The 27,067-nt window shown below is 37.6% G+C and overlaps 1 protein-coding gene across 1 annotated transcript in view; it reads left to right on the top strand.

Moving 5' to 3' along the window:
* The window catches only part of wrn (WRN RecQ like helicase), a 28,093-nt gene extending 1,243 nt beyond the window's left edge, over positions 1 to 26,850 (top strand). The window contains exons 3-36 of the mRNA XM_066651349.1: positions 2,562 to 2,674; positions 3,185 to 3,330; positions 3,412 to 3,560; positions 4,574 to 4,723; positions 4,917 to 4,962; positions 5,049 to 5,154; positions 6,529 to 6,904; positions 7,260 to 7,343; positions 8,124 to 8,238; positions 8,669 to 8,744; positions 10,335 to 10,402; positions 10,799 to 10,907; positions 11,929 to 11,997; positions 12,089 to 12,171; positions 12,254 to 12,360; positions 12,670 to 12,857; positions 12,958 to 13,132; positions 13,602 to 13,783; positions 13,948 to 14,049; positions 14,292 to 14,384; positions 14,509 to 14,650; positions 15,048 to 15,218; positions 15,321 to 15,415; positions 16,485 to 16,548; positions 16,664 to 16,731; positions 16,892 to 16,961; positions 17,308 to 17,420; positions 17,720 to 17,834; positions 18,451 to 18,588; positions 18,961 to 19,123; positions 19,319 to 19,476; positions 20,349 to 20,480; positions 21,340 to 21,495; positions 26,189 to 26,850. Of these exons, the coding sequence (XP_066507446.1) occupies positions 2,562 to 2,674; positions 3,185 to 3,330; positions 3,412 to 3,560; positions 4,574 to 4,723; positions 4,917 to 4,962; positions 5,049 to 5,154; positions 6,529 to 6,904; positions 7,260 to 7,343; positions 8,124 to 8,238; positions 8,669 to 8,744; positions 10,335 to 10,402; positions 10,799 to 10,907; positions 11,929 to 11,997; positions 12,089 to 12,171; positions 12,254 to 12,360; positions 12,670 to 12,857; positions 12,958 to 13,132; positions 13,602 to 13,783; positions 13,948 to 14,049; positions 14,292 to 14,384; positions 14,509 to 14,650; positions 15,048 to 15,218; positions 15,321 to 15,415; positions 16,485 to 16,548; positions 16,664 to 16,731; positions 16,892 to 16,961; positions 17,308 to 17,420; positions 17,720 to 17,834; positions 18,451 to 18,588; positions 18,961 to 19,123; positions 19,319 to 19,476; positions 20,349 to 20,480; positions 21,340 to 21,495; positions 26,189 to 26,305 (4,239 nt within the window). The 3' untranslated portion in view covers positions 26,306 to 26,850. The remainder of the gene's footprint in view (positions 1 to 2,561; positions 2,675 to 3,184; positions 3,331 to 3,411; positions 3,561 to 4,573; positions 4,724 to 4,916; positions 4,963 to 5,048; positions 5,155 to 6,528; positions 6,905 to 7,259; positions 7,344 to 8,123; positions 8,239 to 8,668; positions 8,745 to 10,334; positions 10,403 to 10,798; positions 10,908 to 11,928; positions 11,998 to 12,088; positions 12,172 to 12,253; positions 12,361 to 12,669; positions 12,858 to 12,957; positions 13,133 to 13,601; positions 13,784 to 13,947; positions 14,050 to 14,291; positions 14,385 to 14,508; positions 14,651 to 15,047; positions 15,219 to 15,320; positions 15,416 to 16,484; positions 16,549 to 16,663; positions 16,732 to 16,891; positions 16,962 to 17,307; positions 17,421 to 17,719; positions 17,835 to 18,450; positions 18,589 to 18,960; positions 19,124 to 19,318; positions 19,477 to 20,348; positions 20,481 to 21,339; positions 21,496 to 26,188) is intronic.
* Positions 26,851 to 27,067: the final 217 nt, after the last annotated feature.

Here is a 27,067-nt window from a genome sequence, read left to right as displayed (position 1 = left end):
TAGTAGATATATAACACTAGTAAAACTAGTAGATATATAACACTAGTAAAACTAGTAGATAGTTAACACTAGTAAAACTAGTAGATAGTTAACACTAGTAAAACTAGTAGATAGTTAACACTAGTAAAACTAGTAGATAGATAACACTAGTAAAACTAGTAGACTAGTAGATAGATAACAATAGTAAAACTATTAGATAGTTAACACTAGTAAAACTAGTAGACTAGTAGATGGATAACAATAGTAAAACTAGTAGATAAATAACACTAGTAAAACTAGTAGATAAATAAAACTAGTAGATAAATAACATTAGTAAAACTAGTAGAGTAGTAGATAGTTAACACTAGTAAAACTAGAAGATTGATAACACTAGTAAAACTAGTAGACTAGTAGATAGATAACAATAGTAAAACTATTAGATAGTTAACACTAGTAAAACTAGTAGACTAGTAGATGGATAACAATAGTAAAACTAGTAGATAAATAACACTAGTAAAACTAGTAGATAAATAACATTAGTAAAACTAGTAGAGTAGTAGATAGATAACACTAGTAAAACTAGTAGCTAGTTAAAACTAGTAGACTAGTAGCTAGTTAACACTAGTAAAACTAGTAGATAGATAACACTAGTAAAACTAGTAGATGGATAACACTAGTAAATCTATTAGATAGTTAACACTAGTAAAACTGTTAGATAGTTAACACTAGTAAAACTAGTAGACTAGCAGATAGATAACAATAGTAAATCTAGTATACTAGTAGATAGATAACAATAGTAAAACTAGTAGATAGATAACACTAGTAAAACTAGTAGACTAGCAGATAGATAATAGTAAAACTAGTAGATAAATAAAACTAGTAGACTAGTAGATAGATAACAATAGTAAAACTAGTAGATAGATAACACTAGTAAAACTAGTAGATAAATAACACTAGTAAAACTAGTAGACTAGCAGATAGATAACAATAGTAAAACTAGTAGATAAATAACACTAGTAAAACTAGTAGATAGATAACAATAGTAAAACGAGTAGCTAGATAACACTAGTAAATCTAGTAGATAGATAACACTAGTAAAAATAGTAGATAACACTAGTAAAACTAGTAGACTAGCAGATAGATAACAATAGTAAAACTAGTAGATAAATAACACTAATAAAACTAGTAGATAGATAACAATAGTAAAACGAGTAGCTAGATAACACTAGTAAAAATAGTAGATAACACTAGTAAAACTAGTAGATAAATAACACTAGTAAAACTAGTAGACTAGTAGATAGATAACAATAGTAAAACTAGTAGATAGATACCTGCAGCAACAGATGAGCTACTGGGTCTAAATTTGCATCGACAAAATTAACCGACAAGATGGTGGTGTCAGATAAAGTGGAAAGTGTAAAATCATTAGCCCAATGAAGAGAACTTCTTTCTTGCCTTCTTTTTAAGAAGAGGAGATCCAGGGTTTTTTTTGTTTTTTTTTTTAATTGATTTGATTTGATTTATTTGATCATATTGAAAGGACCAATGAAAAGAGTCCAAAATGTATTACAGTCTTGACAATGTATTTCCTTTTACATTCAAATTAATAAATTATTGTGAAAATGCAAATCCTTGTGTATAATTTTGAGTCCCCATATGGAAACTAAGATGCAAAATAAACCCAGTTACAAAATCAGCATGTTTAATTATAAGGAAGTAATAGAAGTTGGAATGTTGTCTAAGTAAAAAAAAAACAAAAAAAAAACAATGTCTGTTTTCAGCATATACAAATTCCACCCGCAAGGATGATGTAAGTGGAGCTCAAGGGAAGATTGGTTCTATGATAATTTCAGTGCTGAGCAAGTTCATTTGATTTCAAAGTCCACAAAAATTAGGCTCGATTCCTAAAGAAGATATAAGAATAAAAAATGAGCTAAACAGCGTCCTGTTCATAAAATCCTTTTTGTTTTACCTGTAGCCTTTACGTAATATTTTGTTAGTCATTTGCTCAGTTGATGTCAAAGCTATAGAGCACACTCTCTGTATTGTTTATTTGCATATGCTGAAAACCTGTATGACATCTTTAGCTGAAATGTAACATATCTCTGTACGTTGATCTTCCATGTGGATTTTTTTTTATATCTTGATAAAACTTCTAACCCCTTGATTACATGATTATTATGAAGTTACTGCTACATGTTTTGGTGTAATAAACTAATCTATATAATACTAGTCTGCCTCGAGCTTGTATTATTAACCTGAAGTAAAGGTGTTCAGTTTAATGTTATTTTAAAAATTATAGCCTGTTTTAAAAGTTCTTTTGTTTTTGTTGGGGGAGGGTGCTACCAGGTTTTTATTGGGGAGGGCGGGAGGTGGGGGGCTAAAAGGCTTGTCGGCTAATGTGTATTGAAAAATAATTTTGGATTTTAAATACTGAATTAATCTCACTTTTATATAAAATGCAGCATGAAATGTATTTAATGCAGAAGTGTGGTAATTGTTTGCAAATGGTGCATGCAATCTTCGCTGTAATTTGGCTTATAATTTCTATGTAGTAACTCTTCTGACTTGTGTTTTCATAGGGTCTCTACAAAAAGAATGTCCTGGAGGATGATCTTCCGTACCTGGAATTTGGGGGTGTAGTAATGTACAGCCGGGAGAAAAATGATTCCTCGTTTTTAGCAGAAGATTTAAGGTAATTGATAAATACAGAATATTCACATCACACACTGTTAATCATGTAGAAGTCACCATTCACGAGAGTTCTGCTGCTAAGTTTAAAACTTCATGCTTATTATTTATGATTTATGTCACTTATAAAACATATGTTACATCACATTAACCATGTTTATATGCACAATTCTCTAAGAAAGTGGAACCAGTTTGTTTATATGATTTGTAAATGTCTATTCTGTGATTACACATATTTACCTGAATGGCAGAATAATCTGTCTTTATATCACTGTACCTTTAATGACAAAACAAATTTAAAGCTATCTAATTTCATTTTTCCTTATATATGTATACTACGAGGGACATCTCTTCACATTCCACAAAATACGCCCCCTTCGCTTTTGTGACTGGTTTTATTAGTGCCAATAAGTTGTCATCACTTTGGGGTGCTACAGAAGAACAATGTATACTATGCAGATAATCTTGTTCCTGATTCTGTGAATGAACAATAATTTTATTCCTCTACTCTCAGGTCCTCTCTTGCACCTGGCATAGCGGTGGGCTTTGATTTAGAATGGCCTCTGTCTTTCACCAAAGGAAAAAGCAAGAAAGTGGCTTTGGTCCAACTTTGTGCCTCAGAGGAGAAATGCTACCTCTTTCACCTCTCCTCAATGTCAGGTACGGTGAGTTGGAGAGTGCATGCTTTATCATGAGTCAGATTTTTTTCTAAGCTTTTCACTCGCCTCCCTGTTGTTGCAGGATTTCCTCCTGGCCTTAAGATATTTCTGGAAGATGAGAGCATTAAAAAGGTCGGTGTGGGCATTGAAGGAGACATGTGGAAGCTAATGTCTGATTATGAAATTAAGCTGAAGAATTTCGTAGAGCTCTCTGATTTGGCCAATGAGAAAGTAAGTGTCTGGCTGTGTATTCACTGCCCCTGGTGCACTTTTGTGTCTGTCTGTTCATTGCCAGCGATGGTCTAAATGCAGAGAAAACGTTTTGTTGTACAGTGACAAATAAATCATTGTTTATTACAGATGAACTCTCTGATTTATTATTTTGGTAACATGTACCAGATGAGTTTCTTTGAGGTTTTTGTTGAATCAAGACAATCTAGTGCTCTAATAAATATATTTATACAAATAATTTTATTTAAAAAAAATTGTATTTTAATATTGTGTTCTAATTTTTAAAATTAATTTACATTGATTTGGTTGAGGGCGGTACGGTGGTGCAGCAGGTAGTGTCGCAGTCACACAGCTCCAGGGGCCTGGAGGTTGTGGGTTCGATTCCCGCTCCGGGTGACTGTCTGTGAGGAGTTGGTGTGTTCTCCCTGTGTCTGCGTGGGATTCCTCCGGGTGCTCCGGTTTCCTCCCACAGTCCCAATAACACACGTTGCAGGTGGATTGGCGACTCAAAAGTGTCCGTAGGTGTGAGTGTGTGAGTGAGTGTGTGTGTGTGTGTGTGTGTGTGTGTCTGTGTTGCCCTGTGAAGGACTGGCACCCCCTCCAGGGTGTATTCCCGCCTTGCGCCCAATGATTCCAGGTAGGCTCTGGACCCACCGTGACCCTGAATTGGATAAGTGTTACAGAAAATGGATGGATGGATGGATAATGAATGAAGGAATTAATGATTTGGTTGAATTTGATAAATATATTATTAATGGATATCATAGCTTTCAAAAATGATAATTCATTTGAATATTTGAAGGAGCAGATGCTTGGCAGCATAAAAAAATAATTGCTGTAATTTTTAAACATTTTACTGATGATTTACTGATGACTTGGACAGCCCTAATAGCAAAATAATTGTAGTGTTGTCCACATGGTGAAGCTGTAGTACAGAACATACATTTGAGTGGTAAGACCACTTAAAGTGTTTTGTTTTTTTCTTCTTCTTTGAATCAACTGTTTGAAATTAGCTGCGGTGTTTGGAGAAATGGAGCTTGAATGGACTGGTTAAGCACTTATTTAAAAAACAACTCTTCAAAAATACAGATGTGCGCTGTAGCCACTGGGACAACTTTGAACTGACAGAACAGCAGAAGCAATATGCTGCAATAGACGCCTATGTGAGTGTGCTGTATATTAAAATTTAAGACCTTTTGGTGACCTGTTATATCCTGTTAATGTATGAAATTTATTATTAGAAATGAAGAATTATCACTTGAACAAATTTAAAAGAATAGAGATGTTAAGTTGCTTACCATCCCTTAAAATTGGTCAGTGACATTTTAGAGATTTCTTAATTTCTTTTTGTTTCAGGCTGGATTTATAATTCATCAGAAACTAGAGAGTATGGTGAACTCGGGTGAGTTCCTTTTTGCTTTACTCTTTAGATTTTCTTGTCAGATAGATGTTCCCGTTTTTATATATACTTGTGTTACAATTATACAGCTGCACCGAAGGCTCCGGCTTGTTTAAAATGGAGGCTTTCTCAAATTTGCGAAGACCTTGTGGACCTTACTAACTGTATTCCTGATGGACTCAACTGCACCAGCAGGTTTGTCAGGTTTAACAATTTCCGTTTATTTAAAGACAGTGCTTTTAACAAAGAGTTTACAGTAATAGTATATTGAGTATTGTTACTTTCTTTTCTTTTTTTAATTTATAAAAAAAAAATTCTCAGTTTAAAACCTGTATAAAATTCATGATGATTTTACTGTGCTAGCCTACATGGCAGCCTGTCAAACATTTTTGTTTTAGGTAAACTTACTGGTCTTTGAGTGTGTAGTGTGACACTCATCATTTTGTCTGAATCATTTTCACTGATCATAATAGATTCTTTTTCTTTACATTTTTATCATCTTATGTTTGAACCTTCAGATTTGGTGCAATATAAATAAAGTATGATTTAATTTGATTTTATGGTCCACTCTCTGAGATTTGGTGATTCTGTTTATAAAATCTTCATGGATAAATGTGAGAAACCTGAATTTTCTATCAGCATGCATTTAACACCAAGAAATCTTTATCGTACTGTCTTCTTCAGCACATAAGATCAAAGTGTGTTGAGAATTCAAATTTTCATCTGCTGCATCTTGTACAACCTGACATGGAGGTACCTCTTAAAGGTGACATCTATGATTGTAGGGAAACACCGTTCTCTCTGGTTTGAAGTTCAGAAGCTCAACGTATTTTATGGTGGAATGTTATGTTTGAAGGAAAAAAAAAACGACTCTCTTGTACATGGCTTAAGATTTTATTCACTGTTTGCATTACCACAAAAACTCATTTGTAACTCAAGTTGTTTTGTAGCACTTTCAGAAATGCAGTATGGTGTTTCCTGAATTTGGAGATATTTCCACCTTAAGTAATCATAAACAGCAACAGTAAGCCAATATTATCCACTTCTGGAGCAGGCATAGCACAATGTCCTCATATTGGTTAATCCTTTTTAACGTTTGGAATTCTCTTTGCTGTCTATAAAACTCCAGATGCTATTTCTCTGCCATGAGCAACAAGAAAAAGCCTAGCGTATGGAACTGAAGTGTTTTAATTATATTATTAAAAAAAAAAAACACTAATTTACAGACATTGGGGTGTTATTAACACATCACACTGGTTCTGAGCTCATGGAAAATGTCCTCAGAGTTGATATAAAAAATGTTTTTTAATTCAAATCTTGAATGTCACATTTAAGACCTGTGTTATTGCACAGTGGTACATTTGCTCAATATGTTGGATTTGCACGGTATCTGTAGGAAATCAAAGCAGCAGTACAAAACCTGAAGTCACTTTTGGCCTTCATTTAGTCCTGGTTGTATTTTGTGAAATTGGTTGGAAAATAATATTGCTATACCTTTTGATATATCAGATATAAACTTGTTTAAAGTAATGTTAAATCAACTAATACCAAAACGATTTTGATTTGCAGCACAGAAAGATTAGTGGAACAGTTATCTCAGGGTGTTGCATCTTTACAAGATCTACTGAAGAACTGCATAGACATGTCTGAAGGTGCAATAGAAGAACATTCCCCAAACACCAGTGAGGACCAAAACCAGAATATCAAGAGTGACATCATGAGTCATGAAGCTGGTCAGGAATCTGACGAGGACAGAGGGGCAAATGTTGCCTTTAAAGAACCCACAAAGCACTCTCTTCCATTGGAAAAAGTTGAAAGGTCAGAAGGTCTACCAGTTAACAGAGAATGTGTCATGTCATTGGATATTTCTGAGTATGAGCTTCAGATGCTGGAGATGCAGGCCAGAGAAGAGGAGCAAGAGGAACAATCCATTTTGGCTTTCCAGGTACCCAAAGCTCAGACACTTTTTTGATCTGGATACTGTATAAGCAAGTGTGTGAAACATGATTAAATGAACACGTTATTTTTAGATCTACAGCATACATCCAGTGTTTATATACAGTGTGAGTCAAGTCACAGGACGCACTTTTATTTCTTTGATATGCTACATGACCACCTTTCCATTTGAAAAAACTTGCCCTTGATCTAACATGGCTACTTTCAAGATGGTGGCCATGTTCTGGACGTAGCCTAAAAGATAGGCCCCCTCACCCATTACTTGCTGAGGTATTCAGATAAAAGCTTTAACCCTGTACTTTAGGAATACTTCTCTCTGATAAAATATTTTCTCTCTAATCAAGGAAAAAGCAGCCCAGGAAAATTCTGCAGACCTGTCAAATGAAGCAGAGAGTGATGATGATGAGTTTAACTGTGAAATGATACAGGTTAGAATATGTTTGAATTTTTCAGTGTTTCTATATATATATATATATATATATATATATATATATATATATATATATATATATATATAATTGCATTGCTTGTCTTAAACATCAAAGGAGAATAAATTCAGAATGACACACTACAACTGGCAAACACTCCTAACAACCATTAAAGACTTAGACTTGGTTGACCACGGATGCTCTCAGCAAGAGATTATCATTGAGAGATGATAATGTCAATTTAATTAAAAACTCATAAGCCATAGGGTCCCAGAATTGTGACTGTGATTTTCCTCTGGCTCATGTTTATTTTGAAAATTTAAAGGAAAAGTGGTAGACCTTCTGACCTTCTGCATTTCCAGGATTGGTTATAAGAAGCAGAACTTGAGTTTCAAGCTCAAATTTATGACCTGCTGGACATCTTAAATTTTGGGGAATCTGACGCTTGGGGTGATTTTCCAAAGCCATAACACTGTCTTATCACCAAGCTAGTCAGGATACTTGGTGGCCGGGTACAATTTATTGCTACAAAGGAATAGTCAGGCTTTGACGCACATCTACTAAGTGCTCAAAGACAAAACACAGATGTGACATTTAGGACCCAAGGTCACTCACAAAGAAACATAAGGATGGCCAGAGAGAGAGAGAGAATTGGCCCTTAGTGGAATTTACAAATTCTTTACGACAAGTAATATATATGCAGTCAACCCACTTTTTTTTCTCATTCTAGAACATGTTTGTTTTTGTGCAGAGTTGAATATCCACTCTTTGTGTTAACAGTGCGCTGAAGAAATGGAGAAAATGAATGAAAGTTTTGAGACACAGCCTGATGAACCTCAGAATATTATTCAGGATGAAGATGAGGATGTTGTGGAGGATTATGAAGAACACTTTGGTAAATTAACTCTTCTCCAATTGTTCATTTGCCTATATCAGATTTTTTTTTTGGGGGGGGGTGGATTGTAGGAATCATGTTGCAAGATCATATTTAAAATATATTTGTAAAATGAGTTTGTCACCTACACCACTATCATATATTCCTTCTAGGTAGTGTCAAGTGACTTAGAATTAATTGCTGAAGAGGTAGAAAGAATTTATTACTAAGACTTCAGGATATGTTGTTCATCACATGATCATTGCCTCTTTGATACATTAGTCCAATTGATTAGCCTTTGATGCAGAAATGGGTTGAAACCAATTTAATCTAAATATTGAGAACTTTTTTCCAGTATGAAAGAGTGAAAAGATTACACAGATTCACATTTCTGGCATAAACTTGTGTAATGTTTCTTAACTCTCATCTATAAATGTATTTCCATATTTAGATCCAAGTCTTCCAGAACCAGGTCCTGAACAGATCAGATGCCTGAAAATGTATTTTGGACATCACAGTTTCAAACCGTATGTTTTCTTTTATAAATAAAGGTGCATCTCGATAAATTAGTGTATCACCAAAAAGTTAATTTATTACAGTAATTAAATTTTAAAAATGTATTGCAGATGATTATGGCTTATAGCCAATGAAAAAGCCAAAAGTCATTATCTCAGAAGATGAGAATAATGAGCACAAAACACCTGCAAAGGTTTCCTAAGCCTTTAAAATGGTCCCTTGGTCTGGTTCAGTATGCTACACAATCATGGGGAAGACTGCTGACTTGACAGGTTTCCAGAAGGCAGTCATTGACACCCTCCTGCTGTATCCAAACATATTAATGGAAAATTGAGTGGAAGGAAAAAGTCTGATACAAAAAGGTGCACAAGCAACAGGGATAATCTCAGCCTTGAAAGTGTTGTCAAGAAAAGGTCATTTAAAAAACAGTCGCACTCCTTGTGTCAAGCCACTCATGACCCAGAGTGTCTAACCTGGGCCAAGGAGAGAAAGCACTGGGCTGTTGCTCAGTGTCCAAAATCCTGTTTTCAGATGAAAGCAAATGTTGCATTTCCTTTGGAAATCAAGGTCCCAGAGTCTGGAAGAAGAGTGGAGAGGCACACAATCCAAGCTGCTTGAGTCTAGTGTGAAGTTTCCACAATTGGTGATGGTTTGGGGAGCCATGTCATCTGCTGGTGCTGGTCCACTGTGTTATATCAAGTCCAAAGTCAGTGTAGCCATCTACCAGGAAATTCCAGAGCACTTCATGCTTCTCTCTGCTGACAGGCTTTATGGAAATGCGGATTTCATTTTCCAGCAGGACTTGTTCCAGCAGTCACCTGTCCACACTGCCAAAAATACCAACACCTGGTTTAATAACCACAGTATCACTGTTCTTGATTGGCCAGCATACTCACCTGACCTAAACTAGAAACCCCATGACTCTATGGAGTATTGTCAAGAGAAAGATAAAAGACACCAGTTCCAAAAATGCAGATGAGCTGACAGTCACTAACAAAGCAACCTGGGCTTCCATAACACCTCAGCACTGTCACATGCTGATCGCCTCCATGCCGCATTGATACAGGAACACATGCAAAAGGAGCCCGGCCAAGTATTGAGTGTATATACTGTACATACTGTTCCGTAGGCAAATATATCTGCATTAAAATCATTTTTTAAATTAGTCTTAGATAATAATCTGATTTTCTGAGACTTTTAGATTTTCATTGGCTATAAGCCATCATCATTAAAATAAATGCTTCGGATAGATCACTCTGTTTGTAATGAATCCATGAGTTCAACTTTAAAATTGAAGTACTGAAAAAAATGTTGATATTCTAATTCATTGAGATGCACCTGTATATGTGTATGTTTACTTATTTATTTAGTTATTATTTTATGTTTTTGAGTCTGTTTTATTTCGGTTTTAAGCTCCCTGACACTACAGTAAATAACACACGTAAGGATTTAGAATTGTTCAGATTTAAATTTGATGGACTGACTTTCTAATTTTCAACACAAATTTAACAAGAAGCTTTCCGATTTTGCTACAACAACATGTAGCAGTTTCTGAACTTACTGTGACCAAGTGTATTTAAACACAATGGACTTCTCTACAGGGTACAGTGGAAAGTGATTCAGTCCGTTCTTCAACAGAGAAGGGATAACCTTGTTGTCATGGCAACAGGTAATTTTTTTTTTCCCTCTCCCCCCTTATTTTTAGACTTGGTGAAAAGTGTTCACTGATTAGGTCTTGATAATTAGAGTTCTGAGGGTGAGTGAACCCCTTAATTAAATATTATTTATATCGTTCTTGATGGATGGGTTTTTTTGTTGTTGTTTTTTTTGTTTGTTTGTTTTAAACCAGCCCATGCGTATTTTTTTTTTTTTGCCAGAACATAAAAAATTGTTTTTTGTTTATCTCAGCAAGTCTTTCTGTTTTGCTCTGTAAATGTTGATGTTTCCTGTGTCTCTTTTTTCTGTAGGCGTTCAAATTTAATTTTCACTGCTTAGTAGAAGCTGAAGTTATCATTTCCACGTTTGTGTTTTTTGTTTTATTTTTTTTTTTTATTTTGCTCTACAGGTTATGGAAAGAGCTTGTGCTTCCAGTTTCCTCCAGTTTACTGTGTGAACATCAGTGTGGTCATCTCTCCCCTGATCGCTCTAATGGAGGACCAGGTACTGCAGCTCCGGTAGGTAACTCAAGGATAAAACTGTCCCATGTAATTTAAGGACACTTAAATAGAGTCATTTAAAAGGCAAGTGAAAAAATGAGTACTTTAAGTGGAATATTATTGCCTACTGGGCTGGCCTAGAAACAGCATTTTTTCTTATTGCCTTTCTTTGTCTGTGGGTTTGTTGAGGTTCAGTAACTCAAGAAAGAGCTCAGAGCCTCAAATACAATGTTATCGCCCAGTGGAGCTCGACAGGGTCATTTACAAAGTTTCATATAAATAAATAATAGGAAATAAGACAAGAACACGCTCCGTTTGTGTGTGTTTCTGGGGCTGTTTGGTGCGTCACCGTTGCACGTTGGCCAGAGAATCGGCTCTGTGTTTGTTACGTTGCTCAGCAGGACAGCTCGGAACTCTGCAACATTTACACATGTATTACATCTTACAGAGAGAGGAATTTGTCTTAACTCTCGTGAGTGTGTGTCTTTGCCTGAACTATTGTAAAGGGAAGTGGTGGGGAGACTTTTGTGGCGTTAGTGTGTTTATAAAACTCCATATAGCTGCACACAGCCACATTAAACTTCATGTGCTTTACTCCTGTTACACTAAATAAATAAGTTATTGTAATTCTTAATATAAACAGAATGACAAGGCTATGTATTTTGGGCTTGCCTGTTTTTGAAACGCCAGAAAAACCTCTGTGAAAATGGTTATATGACTAATGGTGGTCTGGCAAATCTAGGCTTACCTAGTATTCTTTTTTCTTGTTCTCTGTTTACTGGAATTGGCTTAAATATTGAAGCATTTTAAAAGAAATCTTATACAAACCCTTGAAACTCTTGATCTAATAGTCAGGGTTAGACTGAGGCTAGGACACTTTTCCCCACAAATCGTTTGAGTGCATAATGCATGATGATAGATAAACTATGATTTTCTTCAGTAAGTTTTAAGATAGAAAGAGCCATGATTAAGAATGTTGATTTGTTTATCATTGTTAAAGCCATAAATTTAAATGAAAATGTTCTTCTGTGCTTTTCAGAATGTCGAACATTCAGGCTTGTTTCCTTGGATCCGCTCAGACCCAAAATGTCTTTGCAGACCTAAGAAAGTAAGATGACTTATGCTGCATTCTAAGCTGATACTGTGCTGTGACTTTCCTCAGATGTGTGTCATGTCTGTGCTTTGTGCTTCTACTTTAGGGGGATGTTCAGAGTTGTATATATGACACCAGAGTTCTGCTCTGTAAACATATCTCTTCTTGAAGATCTGAATGTGACGATTGGTAAGGAAAACAGAGATGTTGTATTTACAGCACAGACTTTGGTACATTGCTCAGCAACTGAATAAATCTACTGTGATTTTAGGCCTTTCATTGATTGCAGTGGATGAAGCCCATTGCATTTCACATTGGGGTCATGATTTCAGAGGTGCCTATCGAGACCTTGGCAAACTGAAGAGAAGGCTTCCAGGTGTAAGAACCCCCTTTTTTTAAACAGTAGACTGTATATCCAGTCTCAGGGCTGAAACAACTCAGAAAACTCCTGATTTCAAGCTGGCAAAGCATAAAGCTGCTACAATTATTCTAGCTTTGTGTACCTGTTTTTAGAGTGTCAAGCAAGATGAATTGATGTTGCTGTTATATATTTTTCAGTCCTCCCTTAACCCTCTTTTATTTATTTTAATTATATATATATATATATTTAGTGTGTGTATAACTTCCATTGTTTTAAATGTTTTTTCAATTTGTCAATTCTTTTATCTATGTACATTCATTCTGAAGGTTCCCATTGTGGCTCTCACAGCCACTGCAAGCCCATCTATCCGTAATGACATAATAAATAGCCTTCATTTGGTGGACCCTCTCGTCACGTGCACTACATTCGACCGCCCCAATCTCTATCTAGATGTGAACCGCAAATCTGGGGACATCATCAAAGACCTCAAGTGTTTTCTGGTTAAAAAGACAGGGTGTGCTGTTTCTTTCATTATAAATCATTAAATTAATAATACATGAAAGTATTTGAATGAATTAATAATACTGATATCTGTGGGGAAATGTCACTGCTAGGTGTAATTATGAATTTGAGGGTGCAGCCATTGTTTACTGCCCATCTAAGAAGGAGGCTGAGAGAGTGACTGCTGCCTTGTACAAGCTGGGTATCCGTTGTGGGGTGTACCATGCAGGTCTCAGCATCCAGCAGAGGAAGGAAACCCAGTACCAGTTCATGAGAGATGAGATCCAGGTGGGTGTTACTATTTAATATTGTTCTCAGCGTACGTTCACAGATCAGAGCTGACGTGGCACAAATTCAGGTCAGATTAGAGCCGTTTTAATAGGAACTAGATCAGATAAACCTCCAGTCCAGCCTTGCAGTTGTAATGTGAGTAGGTCTTGTACTGAAAGAGTAATTTTATGCAGTGTTAATAAAATGAGTAACAATACGTAACACTGAAAAGCTACATTTTTGTAGCTGCATGACTGCAATAACAATAGTTGTATACCTATATAAGCAGTCTAATTCCAAGATGGACTGGTTGTATGTTTTTGAAAATTTTAAAATAATTAAATATATGCAGGGAAGTGTGTGGTAGTACCTGCATATTTTCTGACATTTAATTTCTGATGCCATTAAACCAATAATCCTTCAGACAAACTAGGAAAACAGGCCATTAATTTGGTTGATTTCACAATCAGGTAATTGTCATTCACAGTGTGTGGTGGCCACTGTAGCCTTCGGAATGGGAATAAATAAGCCTGATATTAGGAAGGTTATTCATTATGGAGCACCTAAAGAGATGGAGTCATACTACCAAGAGATTGGCAGAGCAGGCAGAGATGGATTGCCCAGTGCCTGTCATGTTTTATGGATGCCTTCGGACATGACACTCAACAAGTAATAATTCTTCCATTCCTCAAGGATTCTCTGTATAGGAATCGTTTCAAAGTTCAGCATAAACTTAAACTAAACAAGGATTGTCTCAAAACTAATGCATTGTTTTAACATTTAATAATAACAAATAAAATTATTATAATTAATATTTAAATTATTATTGGTAGATTCCTTCTAAACCATACCAAGAGTGACCGATTCAGGAGCTACAAACTGGAAATGTTGGCCAAGATGGAGAAGTATTTGAATTCCACCAAGTGCAGGAGAAAGTATGTTGATGTGGAGGACCACTTTCTTTATCTACTTTTTTGTTATTTACTTTATTATAAAAATATAGTTTCTTGGTTGCAGCTAAAAGTCATTAACACTTACATGAAATTTACACGTTATAATAGAACAGTGTCAACCATATCTGGACCCTTAACCTTTTTAGTTGCATTTCTCTTTTCTTTTTCTTTCTGCACGCCATTAAAATGGCTTTTATTCATCATAGTATTCATAACTTTTTCAGGCTAATTTTGTCACATTTTGAAGATAAGCAACTCCGCAAAATCACTTCCGGCATACTGGGGACCAGCAAGTGCTGTGACAACTGTAAATCTGGGTAGGAGTCTGTGAATTCTAAATTATAATTTATAAAAACTTCATGAAGGTACAGACTGAATTGTAAAGATGTAATGTAAAGTTTGTGCATCTGTAACTTTTTTGTATTGCTTGTACTTGCTCAGAACCATGTTCAACACTGGTAAAGACTCTTCAGAGCAGGACCTTCAGGACTTTGGGTCTTGTGCATTCCAGCTGATGGGGGCAGTGAGCACCATGGGGGAGAGATTTGGAATTACTGCTCCAATTCTTCTGTTGCGTGGTTCGGTAAGATTCAACATGTCTAGTATTAACGAGTCAGGAACCACATTTATCACACCACATTATTAGGTCTAGGTCTATTGATTAATTGTTTAATTCATGGCTTTTTAAAACTGCCACTAAGGCAGGATTTCTTACAGCTCAACACATTGAAGAGAACCCTTGGGGGACTGTTTATTTAGAAGCAAATAATCTTCCTGCAAAGACTGTCCATAATAGATGTTACTGACAGCTAATCTACTGTGCTGATTAACTGTTTGTTGCCATGCCACTAGTTTAAGAGCTGCAGTGGTTTCCTGTTAAATATTACATGTTTTCTTATCACTTTTTTCCCCACTGCCTAAAACAATTATTTAATTTTGTCTCATATTTCATGTCTTTTAATTTTCTCACTCATTCACAGATCTCTCAGAGAGTTCCTCAGCGCTTTCAAAAGCACCCTTTATTTGGAGCAGGGAGGAGTGTGTCTGATGCTTGGTGGAGAGCTCTGAGCCGTGAACTTGTTGCAGAGAAGTTCCTAATGGAAACCAGTGGCTACAACAAGTTCAGCACCCTCTGCAAACTCACCCCCAAGGTATTTAATATGTACCTTATTTGCTCTAATAATGAAGATTTGTAGTGTAGCCATTGCATTGATAGGGTATTTAAGGACCCCTGAACTTGTGTACTCTAACAGGGGAGAACATGGTTAAACAAAGCCCAGGACGAGAGACACAGGACCCTCCTTCTGCAGCCCAACAGAGATCTGTGTGCAAGGGCTTACATGCCAAGGTTAGCCTGAACCCCATTTGCTCATTACTTGATGGTCTCTTAAGTCACTCTGTGCCTCTTTGCTAATAGTGTAATTTACCCATTCACTCTGTTAGCTTTCACTTATTTACCCACTCATTCATTCTGATGGACTCTCATTCCCACACACACTCTGGACTGTCTCTAATTCACTCACTCTGAGAGATTCTAGCTCTAACTTGTTTGCTAAATGTTTATTTTATAGCATAAGGCATAGAACAGGCTGTTTCCTCTGGCTTTGAAATCAGTTGAAGGAAGTGACAATCTTGAAACCATGCAGCTGAGTGAGACATCAAAGCCTACAAGCTAAAAGCAGAGAGTAGATTTGCAATTGAGTCGAGACTTGTGGCATTAACTCAAAATACACACTTTGAAATTCATGGGATGTCACGGATACTTCATGGTATATTCACTTCTTTGGAGTTTTGTACTTCTGGAACATGACTGCTCTGTATGCATCTGTCTTAGTGTTCAGCTAATGTGTGATACTGGCAGACTCATCTGTTGCTAAGTAGCTTTCCTACATGTTATTTTTCCACCAATTGATTTTAATTTATTGGTACACATATAGCACCTTGGTAGACACCCAAGGACACTTTACAATAAACATAGCACTTAATGCCATTCCATTCAACATTCAGTCCACACATACTGGCCAAACGCTCACAGCACACCCACAGCTAGGAATGACTGTCCACTTGGAGGGCTGCATCAGGCACCACGGAATTACCCAGGATAGAGCACCAATCTATATCTGGACATACACACATTCACCCATTCACTACAACACACATTTATACACTCACACCAGCACAGTTATTAGAGAATCCAATTCACCGAAACTCTATGTTTTTGGACTGGGAGTGGGAGTCCGAGACACCGGAGGAATCCCACACAGACACCAAGGCTACACCAAGATAGGACTTAACCCAAGAGCCCAACGCTGGGAGGCAAACATGCTAACCTGTAAATTGCAGTGTTATTATTAATCAGGTAGCAACGTAACCATTTATTTATTTATTATTATTATTATTATTTTTATCCAAAACAGAAACCAAGATACGAGGCCATCTTTGGCCAGGGTTGAAGACACCTCTCCACCAGGCACAGCTCCAGTAAGTATATTAGTCATTTCACTTCTTTGTTGTGGCATTTCTGTCCTTTTAAAGTCGGGCACTGTGTAGATTGGTAGTTGTTTTCCTAATCCACACTCTGTTATATTTATTGCAGAGAGCAAATCTCCGCTCTCAGGCAGATACCAATGAACTGGTCAAGAAGGGAGTGACTCCTGATTTCAGGTATATGTCCTACATGCTGTTCATGTGCTGTCAGTGTGCCATTTCTGCGCTTAATGTCTTTATGTTGAAGTAAATTTCTGCACATTATGACACATGAACTTAAAATATTTATATCTTTTATTAATGTAAGCTAACAATTAAGGTCATTACTCTAATTCAGGTCAGTTCCTGCACTTTCACAAGCCAAACCTCAACCTCCTCCTGTGTCTGCTCGAGAAATGGAGTTACAGGTACTGTACACAAATCAAAATATTACTAAACAGGAGGTCCTCGGGTTACATCAGTCCCGAGTTACAGGACTTAATAAAGCCTTGACTGTATAAAGCCTTGTTTCGACTTAAGTGGTTTTGCGTCGTAATGGAGGATAGGTGTTAGGATAGGATAAGTGCTTACAGTATGTTATTTACGTACAGTATGTACGTATGTTCTGACTTACACCGTAAATCGGTTTACGACGCCACGTAGGAACGGATCAACGTCGTAAGTCGAGGACCCCCTGTACTATGTATATCTGAAATTCATGATGAAACCTTATTCTTCCCTGAATATATCTCTTTCTGTTTGTTTCTGTTGAAGGCTGAGCTGTATGGCAGGCTGGTAGCTGAGAGACAGAAGCTGGCCGGCATAAAGGATATCCCCCCGGCCATACTGGCCACCAATAAAATCCTCCTAGACATGGCCAAGTTAAGGTATGGCACAATTATGCTGAAGGTTAATCAAAATATGTGAATATCTCACATAAATAAAAGTACAGTAAACAAATCATCTCTGGAAACTTTCACAAAATTTCACAACACTAATATCCAGAATCTGCTGCTTGAAATGTTTTCATATATGGTGCATGTGCGCAGACGATGCAGTGGTTAGAAAACACACCCAGGTCCAGAACTTGACCTACATTAAACAGATTCAGACCTCAGACTGCGGATTAAAATGTGATCAAAATAGTGATTATATGTTTTTGGTGTGTGTCTCTTTGTATGGGAAGGCCCTGTATGCTTGACCAGCTGAAGCAAGTGGACGGAGTTTCTGAGGCAAAAGCGACCATGCTTGCTCCACTGCTGCAGACAATCACCGAGTTCTGCCAGATGCACAGCCTGCAGGTAGAGCTCACTGTAGGCCTTATGCAGAAGTTTATCTGTATTATTGTAATTTTACTGTACTGTAAAAGTATTTGCACACACTGCTATTCTGAATTGTAAAAGTGTAGTTTGTCTGCCTTGAGTTTTGATCATTTTTCACGTTGATATTATTATTATTTCATTGTCAATCAATAATAATAATAAAAAGATGCTTTCACAATTATGGAATCCATCTTTCCACACAAACAATAATGTTTATTTTTTTACAGCTTTGCGCAAATTATTTATATATTTAAAAAAAAAAATTAAAAACATATCATGTTCTACCTGTGTCCGCGTTGGTTTCCTCCGGGTGCTCCGGTTTCCTCCCACAGTCCAAAAACACACGTTGGTAGGTGGATTGGTGACTCAAAAGTGTCCGAGTGTGTGAGTGTGTGTTGCCCTGTGAAGGACTGGCGCCCCCTCCAGGGTGTATTCCCGCCTTGCGCCCAATGATTCCAGGTAGGTTCTGGACCCACCGCGACCCTGAACTAGATAAGCGCTTACAGATAATGAATGAATGAATGAATAAAAACCTATCAACTTGTGTTCACATTGTAATAATGTATGTTCATATAAACTGATTTTGTTGCTGCAGGAGGGTGAAGCGACCAGCTCTGCTGCCCCATGCCTTGTGCAGCCGTCCAGTGCCAACTCAAGAAGGTCCTCAGCTGTGCCTCTAGCTGACAGCATAGCTATATCATATCGACTCTTCCAGACTGAGGGTAAAAGCATGGTGAGACGTATTGTAGTTTTACTTATGGGAATTTGCCAATTCAACTGTAAACTGACCTCATTTATTAACTAGTAAACTCCTTAAACTTTAATATTACTTTGTAGATATTACTCTCAAGCATATTTGCAGAGCAATAACACAAGTTATTGAAGTCTTTACCTTCTGATTAGTTCATTAACTCATCAGTGGTGTCAAGGCTTATCTGCAAAGGGCAGCTTTTTAATCAAGCAGAGCGGAGAGACACCAGCTGACAAAGTGTAGAATCAGGTGGATTCTTGTCTGTTTGGAGTGAAAACCTTCATGGATAATGTTCAAGGCTCAAATGTTTGGCCTTAATGTGTTGAATTTGTTTTTGTTGTTTTTTTTTCACAGCGGCAGGTGGCTGATACTCGAAGCCTGCCAGTGGCAGTGGTGGAGTCCCATCTGTTGCAGGCTCTGAAAGCCAGCCATCCACTGGACACAGAGAGGGCTGGTCTCTCCTCTTCAGTATTCAACACTGTCACGCACATCATCTCCTCCTCTCCTTTCAGTTCAGGTAGCGTACTGTCCTGTTACGTAAATGTAAAAGACATGCTTGGTTAATTATTTAATTAAGTAAAAACATGCTAATGAGTTTTAATATTTATGTTGTTCATGTACTGCAGTCATTCCATCTCATGACAGGAGGCTGGGGGGTGTTCTGTGGGATAACACAGTTAAAGATTGCTTGTTTTTACCTTTGTTTATTTAGACCTCAGTGATTTCAAGAGCATTCGTGCCTTGGTGCCTGAGGAGATCAGCACTTTTCTTCTCCGCCTCTCCATTACTAAACTTCAGAGGGAAGGCTTTCCCAACCCTCCGCCCAATCCACCAACAGCACAGGGCAATATCACCTGGATTGAGCCTCAGGTGAGTGAAGTGTGCCTTATGTCAATGTACCTGCTCATATATATATATATATAATTTTTTACATTAGATGCCACCATGCTCAATCCAGGTGCCACCAACAGAGGGCAGCATAATGCTATCTTTTTAGTGTACTACTAAGTCTTAATTTTTAATCCCAGGAACGCCTGAATATTGTGACCATTGCTGTTTATTGTTTAAAAATGTTAGCCCTTTATACCTCTATACCTCACCTAGTTTATAAATATTGTTTGTTAATTATTTGTGTCAATATCTGTCTGTATAATCTGCCATTAATTTAAAACAATGTACAAGTCCTATTAAATTTGTCATTTTATTTTCAATATTATACTATGTCTTTACGTTTCATTTTTAATCTTGTGCTGACAGGCACACACTTTTAAAGTAAATCCTCTACACTTTGGTCCTTTTTATGTAGTGTATTTAATTTAGAAACCGAATGCCTGTGCTGAGCAGAAGAGTATACACCATGTGTATTAGGCCTCTGCTTCTTTGAGTCAGATCTCTGTCTTGTCACCTCATAAAACCTCCATTAAGACAGGGGAGGGGCAGTAAAGGCGGTGGCTGACATCTGGTGCCTCCTCTCAGACTGATTACTGCAGATCTGTTTTCCTGAGCGTCTTGGTCCAGAAGAGTCTGCTCCAGATGTGAGCCCTGGACATTTTTATTTTTATTTTTTTTCTCCCCCATCTTGTCTGAACTTCAGTGCACTGTCCCAGTGGCACATTTTTTTTTCTGTGCCTCTAACGAAAGATAAAGAGAGACTTACAGGCATTATTTATGGTGATTTACAAATCAGTAATGATTTACAATGAGATTTTATAAGGAAAATCAGTTGCTTGCCTTTCTTTCAGGCAAAACATTTTGAGGTGGACAGGGCCAATTCTGCGCTCACTTCAGGGCTTCAGCCTGAGCAGCCTGAGCCAGAGCCAGACAGTATGGACATGAGTGAAGATGAGCTCTTCAGCCAACTGCCTATGCCAGATGTATGAACTTCATTACTTCTTTCCTTGATTATTTCTCTTTACAGTGATGTAAATAAGGCTAACTGTAGCTGTCCCCTTTTATTCATTTCCTGATGCCAGAGATTTGAAATGGAAGAATATGGCAATACATTTAATGATGGCTTCATGTTGTTTTTTTCTGTTGTGGTTTATTTAACCCTTAAAACATCAGGTATCATGTCATCTTCTGGTATTGAACACTTCATAGCTGCTGATCATAAGAACTGGCAACTGATAAATGTTTATAAAACAGTCTCATTCTGCAATTCATGTATAAATCACAGAGAGAAAGAAGCATTAAAACTCTAAAGATAAATTTAATTGTGCTCATGCTAGCTTTCCAATATATATTTTTTTATTTATCTGTATTATTTTATGGGCGGCACGGTGGCGCAGCAGGTAGTGTCGCAGTCACACAGCTCCAGGGGCCTGGAGGTTGTGGGTTCGATTCCCGCTCCGGGTGACTGTCTGTGAGGAGTTGGTGTGTTCTCCCCGTGTCCACGTTGGTTTCCTCCGGGTGCTCCGGTTTCCTCCCACAGTCCAAAAACACACGTTGCAGGTGGATTGGCGACTCGAAAGTGTCCGTAGGTGTGAATGTGTGTGTGTCTGTGTTGCCCTGTGAAGGACTGGCGTCCCCTCCAGGGTGTATTCCCGCCTTGCGCCCAATGATTCCAGGTAGGCTCTGGACCCCCCGCGACCCTAAACTGGATAAGCGGTTACAGATAATGGATGGATGGATGGATGGATGGGTGGATGGATTATTTTATAGTGTGGAAGTGTCTGTACTACTCTGAACAGTATGTAGTATGCAGGGACTTTTCATTGTTACCCTCTGTTTTAGGATCTGGGCACAAACAGGTTTGATGCCTGCTCAAAATCAGCGGCTGTGGCACCATCCACAACTGCCTCTTACACCAGTGGAATGAAACTGGCCTCCTGGAACGAGGACAATCTGGACAAAGACACAGAGGACCTGTTTAGTGATTCACCAGTTAAGGTACTAATGCACCGATCACATGTTGTCATATTTTAACACTGAAATTTGGTGGAACTTAATTCTTAACGTGTGGAGATTAATAATTACTTGCTAATGAAGAATGCACTCTTTCCTGAGACAATGTTCCAGTTTGAGTTTGGACTTTGTTTCAAGTTTCACGGTTCAAAGGACTTTCCCTTCTTTAAAGGAAAGCTTTAAATTAGGCATGTGAGTACAGAACAACAGCAGAGATAATGTAGGTCTAATGGCTCTGCAGCGTGAAGTGCTCTGTTTATTTGTGACTGAGACCTCTGGGGCCTGACCTCTGACCCAGCACTAATCACAGGTGGCGGGATCGATGGGCGCATGACAGAGAGCTCTAACGAGATGAGTGCTGTAGTGTGGCTTAGCTGAGGGGGTGTGCCAGACTTTTGTTTGACCCCTGCCTGCCCTTAAACTCTCACAGTCATCCTGTCGCCACATCTGGGTTTTCAGACCCTCTTCCCGTAAACTTTCTCTGATTTCCGCAATTTATGTATGTCATAAAACAACTTGCATGGAAGGATATTTTAAACATTGTTGCTGTTTGTATATCTCAATGTTAAATTTGTTATGCTTAAATCTCCAGATAAATCACATTTTATACGGTTAACACTGAAACAGGAGGTTAACATGCTATCGTTATGATGAGATGATCGGATTGTTTGGCTTAATGAGTTGTCTTTGAACTTTTAGATCTATGTATAGTTATATTTCCCTTTTAAAGCTAATCCTCCATTTATTAAACTTTTAGTTGCATTATCAGCTTCAACCTAGTATTCCCCCTTCAGTGCATCGCTAAAGTGTTTAAATAAACCTGTCCATCCTTAATTTGGCATCTTTTACCCTGCTTCATTTTCTCTGAAGGCAAGTAATGCCCTCCATAGGGCAGACTAGGGTTTGATTCCCAGCTTAGGGAGGAACACAGTGCTAGACCAATAAGAGTCTCCTAATGCTGAATTTGCCCACATCTGAAAAATGATTACAGCTTAAAAGTTGCTTTGAAAAAGTAATATTGGCAATCTGTTTTTCCTCCTTAAGTAGCTAATTATTGTTATCTAATGTCATGCTGTGCCAAATTATGTAATACAGCTGGCTAAAAATGTCTTGTGGGATAACTGAAAGTTTTGCAACTATAAATGTATGACAGTTAAAACAAAAATGATGACGAAGGCATATTTTATGGCATTTTCAACATTAATTTGTTCTGCATTATCACAAACCTTTTTATCAATATGTGAGTATCAGGACCGATTCTAAACAGTAATCTGCTCCCAGCGGGAGCAGCAGTGCTAAGGTCACTAACGATTCAGCGCCAGCTAGATTGAGCAAGACAGAGAGAAAAAAAACAAAGGTCTGAAGGAAATTAAATTTGGAGAGACAGATAAATGGCTTCTGCAGAATTGTGATGGATGGTAATCCGCTGGTAGACGTCCTGCATGTGCTATGCAGGGAGAGGCCGGGGCAGGACATTTTGACCTAGAGAAGAAACACTTAACTGCTATCCTGCGTATCATTTGCAGCCGATTGTAGGTTTCTGTAACCTGCGTTATTGTTTTCATCACCATGGCAATAACCTAAAAAGCTATTGCTGTCTGGAAAGGGCTTAACAGAATACTTCATCAATTTTCAGGCTAATCTCCGTCTGCTGCTTATGCATGCCATCAGGTTAACACAGACTGGAAATCCACTGCATCAGAACACACTTACTGTCCATGACAGGACAGCAACTCTGAGACTTTTCTCTCTGGGTCAAAATGTTCTGCCCCAGCTTCTCCCTGCATGACATTCACAGCTGTATCAACACAGGACGTCCACCATCGGATTACCATTCATCACATTTGTAGAAGCCATTGCTGATTTGTGACACAACGCCACATTGAACCTACAGCTCCATATGTGGAACCTGCTCACTTTGGGGGCTTATATATATATATGTATATATATATACACAAGCTGGTGTATCCCTCAAGGTCCACAGGTTAATGTGTTTCAAAACAAAAATATCCACTCTCTTAAGCAAATTGATTTCTCATGTTCTTTTGTCTGATTTGATTAAGTAGAACAGGCTTTTTGTCTGTTCAGGAAGGCTTTACAAGTTGGTTTAGACCCCTGTTCTTAGATTATGGTTAGTCTTATTTTGTTATGTAAATTCCAGTAGTTGTTTACCCTATGTCCAGAAAAGTTGGAACATTCTTTAAAATGCAGTAAAAGCGAGAGATTTGTTAATAAACTTGAAGCTTAATTTATCTGTCAACTGACTCAATATATGTTGTAAATATAAACATGTTTATAAAGTGACGCCTGCAACACTCACCAAAAATATCTGGACACTGGGCTACATCATTTTTCCTTTTAATTACATTGTTTAATTATTTGGGAACTGATTATACTCCTTGTTGCAAGTGGAGTTTTTTTTCCCCCCATTTTGGCTTAATACAAGACTTTAGCTGCTCAGAAGTCTGTGGTCATTGTTACCTGATTATTCTCTGCATGATGCTGTTGTAGCATGTACAGAATGAAGTCAGTCAGTGTCATGCAGAAATAACCATGGACTTCCCAGGAAAATACGTTGCCTTGATAGTAGCATATGTTTCTGTAAAAACCCAAAGTTTGCATCTACACCAATGGAAACTTCTTACACACACAACTTGCCCAACTAACTCATGCCGTGGCCAGTGATGCGCCTCCATAAAATGAGAGATGTTGACTTTTGCTTTATCACTGATAACCATTTGGATGCTACCTTTCGCCAGTTGCTAAAAAGGACTCTGTTAGGTTAAGTACTCCTTAGCCCATGTGGTTATATTTATAACTGTAGCATGACAGTTTCTTATGCAGTGCCATCTGAGGGCTCGAAGGTCTTGCAAATTCAACATCGATCTCCAGTCTAACCCTACAGGGACTGTTATTTCTCCAGATGTCCTGAGTCAATTTAGATTTTAAATATGAAATTCTATATGAAGTGTGCATATAAAGTAAAGAGCAGCAACCTATTTTTGTTTGCGAATCCTGAGCATGTTTTGAATGCTCCTTTTATAATTGTTATATTTGCATGCTTATAGTTTAATGCTTCAGAACAATTTAAGTTTTATTTCTATAAAATGTTAACACTTACTTTGGACTGTATTGCTAGCATCAAATTCAAGTTCATTTTGGTCACTAAATCAAATTTCACATTTTTTTTGGTAAGTACATATGTTCAAATGATTGTTTTTGGTAATCAACAGTATGATAAAGGTATGGCTGACAGAGATTAGGTTGAAAAATTCTGGACTGTTCAACTGTTCTTGCTAAATAAGTGTCTCAAGGCTGGTGCTATTTTATTTTTTCTTCTGTACACCTCATTCTAATCATTATATAAGTTTATTCTAAAGTGTTATATAAAGTGTACATATAAAAAAAAAATAACTTTTTTGGTACATCAGTACACTATTTATTTGGAGCTCTTACCAACCAACACACTGTGAAACCACCATCATCTTTTGTGGTCAAGTATGTAAACATGGGATAAAACATGTCACTCTGATTTCCTGCTGCATCTTATGTAAGCCCCTTTCACACAAGCAGAGTGACTCAGAAATGTTCTGGCGTGTATGAAAGAAAAGACATTTGTCCCAGACTTTACGTGGACTTTATCTCGCTACTCCCCCTAGTAAAGACTCTGGGTAAAATTTAGTGCATGTGTGAATAGAACCGGTAATATTCCATAGTATCTCCTGCACAAGCTGCACAGCACTGCTTTGTGGCAAAAGCATGTGGATAATTGCCGCCATGCACTACATGTGTGAAAGTACCACTCTGCAAAATCTCCACAGCTGATACTTTAGAATGGTGGCCTAATGGTTAGAGAAGAGGGCTTGGGATTGAAAGGTCATTGGATCGATTCCCACGACTGGCAGGAAAATTGGGGGTGGTGGGAATGAAGGAACAGCACTGGCCTCCTCCCTCAATCCACAGCTGAAGTGCCCTTGAACAAGGCACCAAACCCACAACTGCTCCCTGAGTGCTGGGGATGGCTGGCTGCTGTGTGTGTGTTTTCACTCCCACAGATATTTCTTTTCACATTTCAAATGCCAGTTGATATAATGGTGAAAAAACAAGAACAGAGAACAAAGGGAACCAAGCTAAATTTTGCCAAAAAATATAGAACTTCTTCTCCTGGTCATTGTAAGTATCATTGTAAAGTCTTATATTTGGAAATGTGTAACTTATGCATTCATTAAAATTAATAACTAAAATTCATCTCACAGGTAATGCCCTTAAGCCGTTCAACCATACAATTATACTGTTCATTTTGTCATTGCCAGAAATGAGAGGTCAGAGAATTTGTGACATTACCTCATGGATTCTTTAGAGCATAGCTTTGTTTACAGCCCAGAAGACAAGAATATCCTCACACGCTTCCTTTCCTGCATTTTCTTGCTAACAATCTAATAGTTAAATTATTGGTAACTGATGGGCGATTATATTTTAGTACTCCTCATCACTGATGGCCACATTATTGATGATATCTCAAAAAGCAAACACTAGCATAAGTTCACCTGGTTGTTTTAAGTTACAAACATTTCCCATTTTTGTCAAATCACTTCTCATATACTTTATTACATCATTGGATTAAGAAGTCTCCGTTTTTCTCCCTTGATGTTTAATCTCTTATCTCTTATTACCACAGACTCTAAGCCAGATGCCGAAGAGGAAGTTACCTGATTGGGCAGAATCACAGAAGGGCTCAGTGAGTGCTACTGCAGCAGCAAAGAATCCCAAAAAAAAGAAAGGACTTTTCATATGACTTTCAGTGAAATGTCATACCAGCGTTTGTGCACTTTTCTCACACATCTTTTTCAGCATTAAATATGTTTGTTTGTGTATAATAATTAAATGCACTCCCCAGGGTGTGTTCCCGCCTTGCGCCCAGTGATTCTGGGTCGGCTCCGGACCCATCGTGACCCTGAACTGGATCAGCGTTTGCAAATAATGAATAATAATTTAATTTGAATTGTTTTGTGGCACTTCACTCTGCAGAATGTTGTCTACCACTGCCTAGTTTTTTTTTTCATGTTGATTTCCAATTTATATAAATACTTTTCCAAAATCAGAGACCCTCATTTACTTCATTTCCAGTCAAAGCAGCCATTAACATCCAGTTAATCAAGTTATGCATTTTTGAGACTATATGAGATAATAAACTTACATAAAGAGAGATTATTAAAAAATGATCATTAAAAAGATTATTAACAAAGAAATCTAATCAAGAGAAATTGAAGCTTTCATTTTTAATAGACATCAGGTTCCACTTTTGTTTCAGATGTGATCCTGATCTACAAGTGTTCTGTCCATCATTTGACTGTGAGAAGACAATTAAACATTACAGGTCTGAAAGGGTGTGCATTGTTCATGAAGTCATTACCAAGTAAAGAAAATGTATAACCGATCTAGACGCAGCAGGGAGTGTCGCAGTCACACAGCTCCAGGGACCTGGAGGTTGTGGGTTTGATTCCCGCTCCGGGTGACTGTCTGTGAGGAGTTGGTGTGTTCTCCCTGTGTCTGCGTG

Source organism: Hoplias malabaricus, chromosome 18 (genome assembly GCF_029633855.1).
Source record: "Hoplias malabaricus isolate fHopMal1 chromosome 18, fHopMal1.hap1, whole genome shotgun sequence".
NCBI lineage: Eukaryota > Metazoa > Chordata > Actinopteri > Characiformes > Erythrinidae > Hoplias > Hoplias malabaricus.
This window is presented reverse-complemented; position numbering and strand designations above follow the sequence as displayed.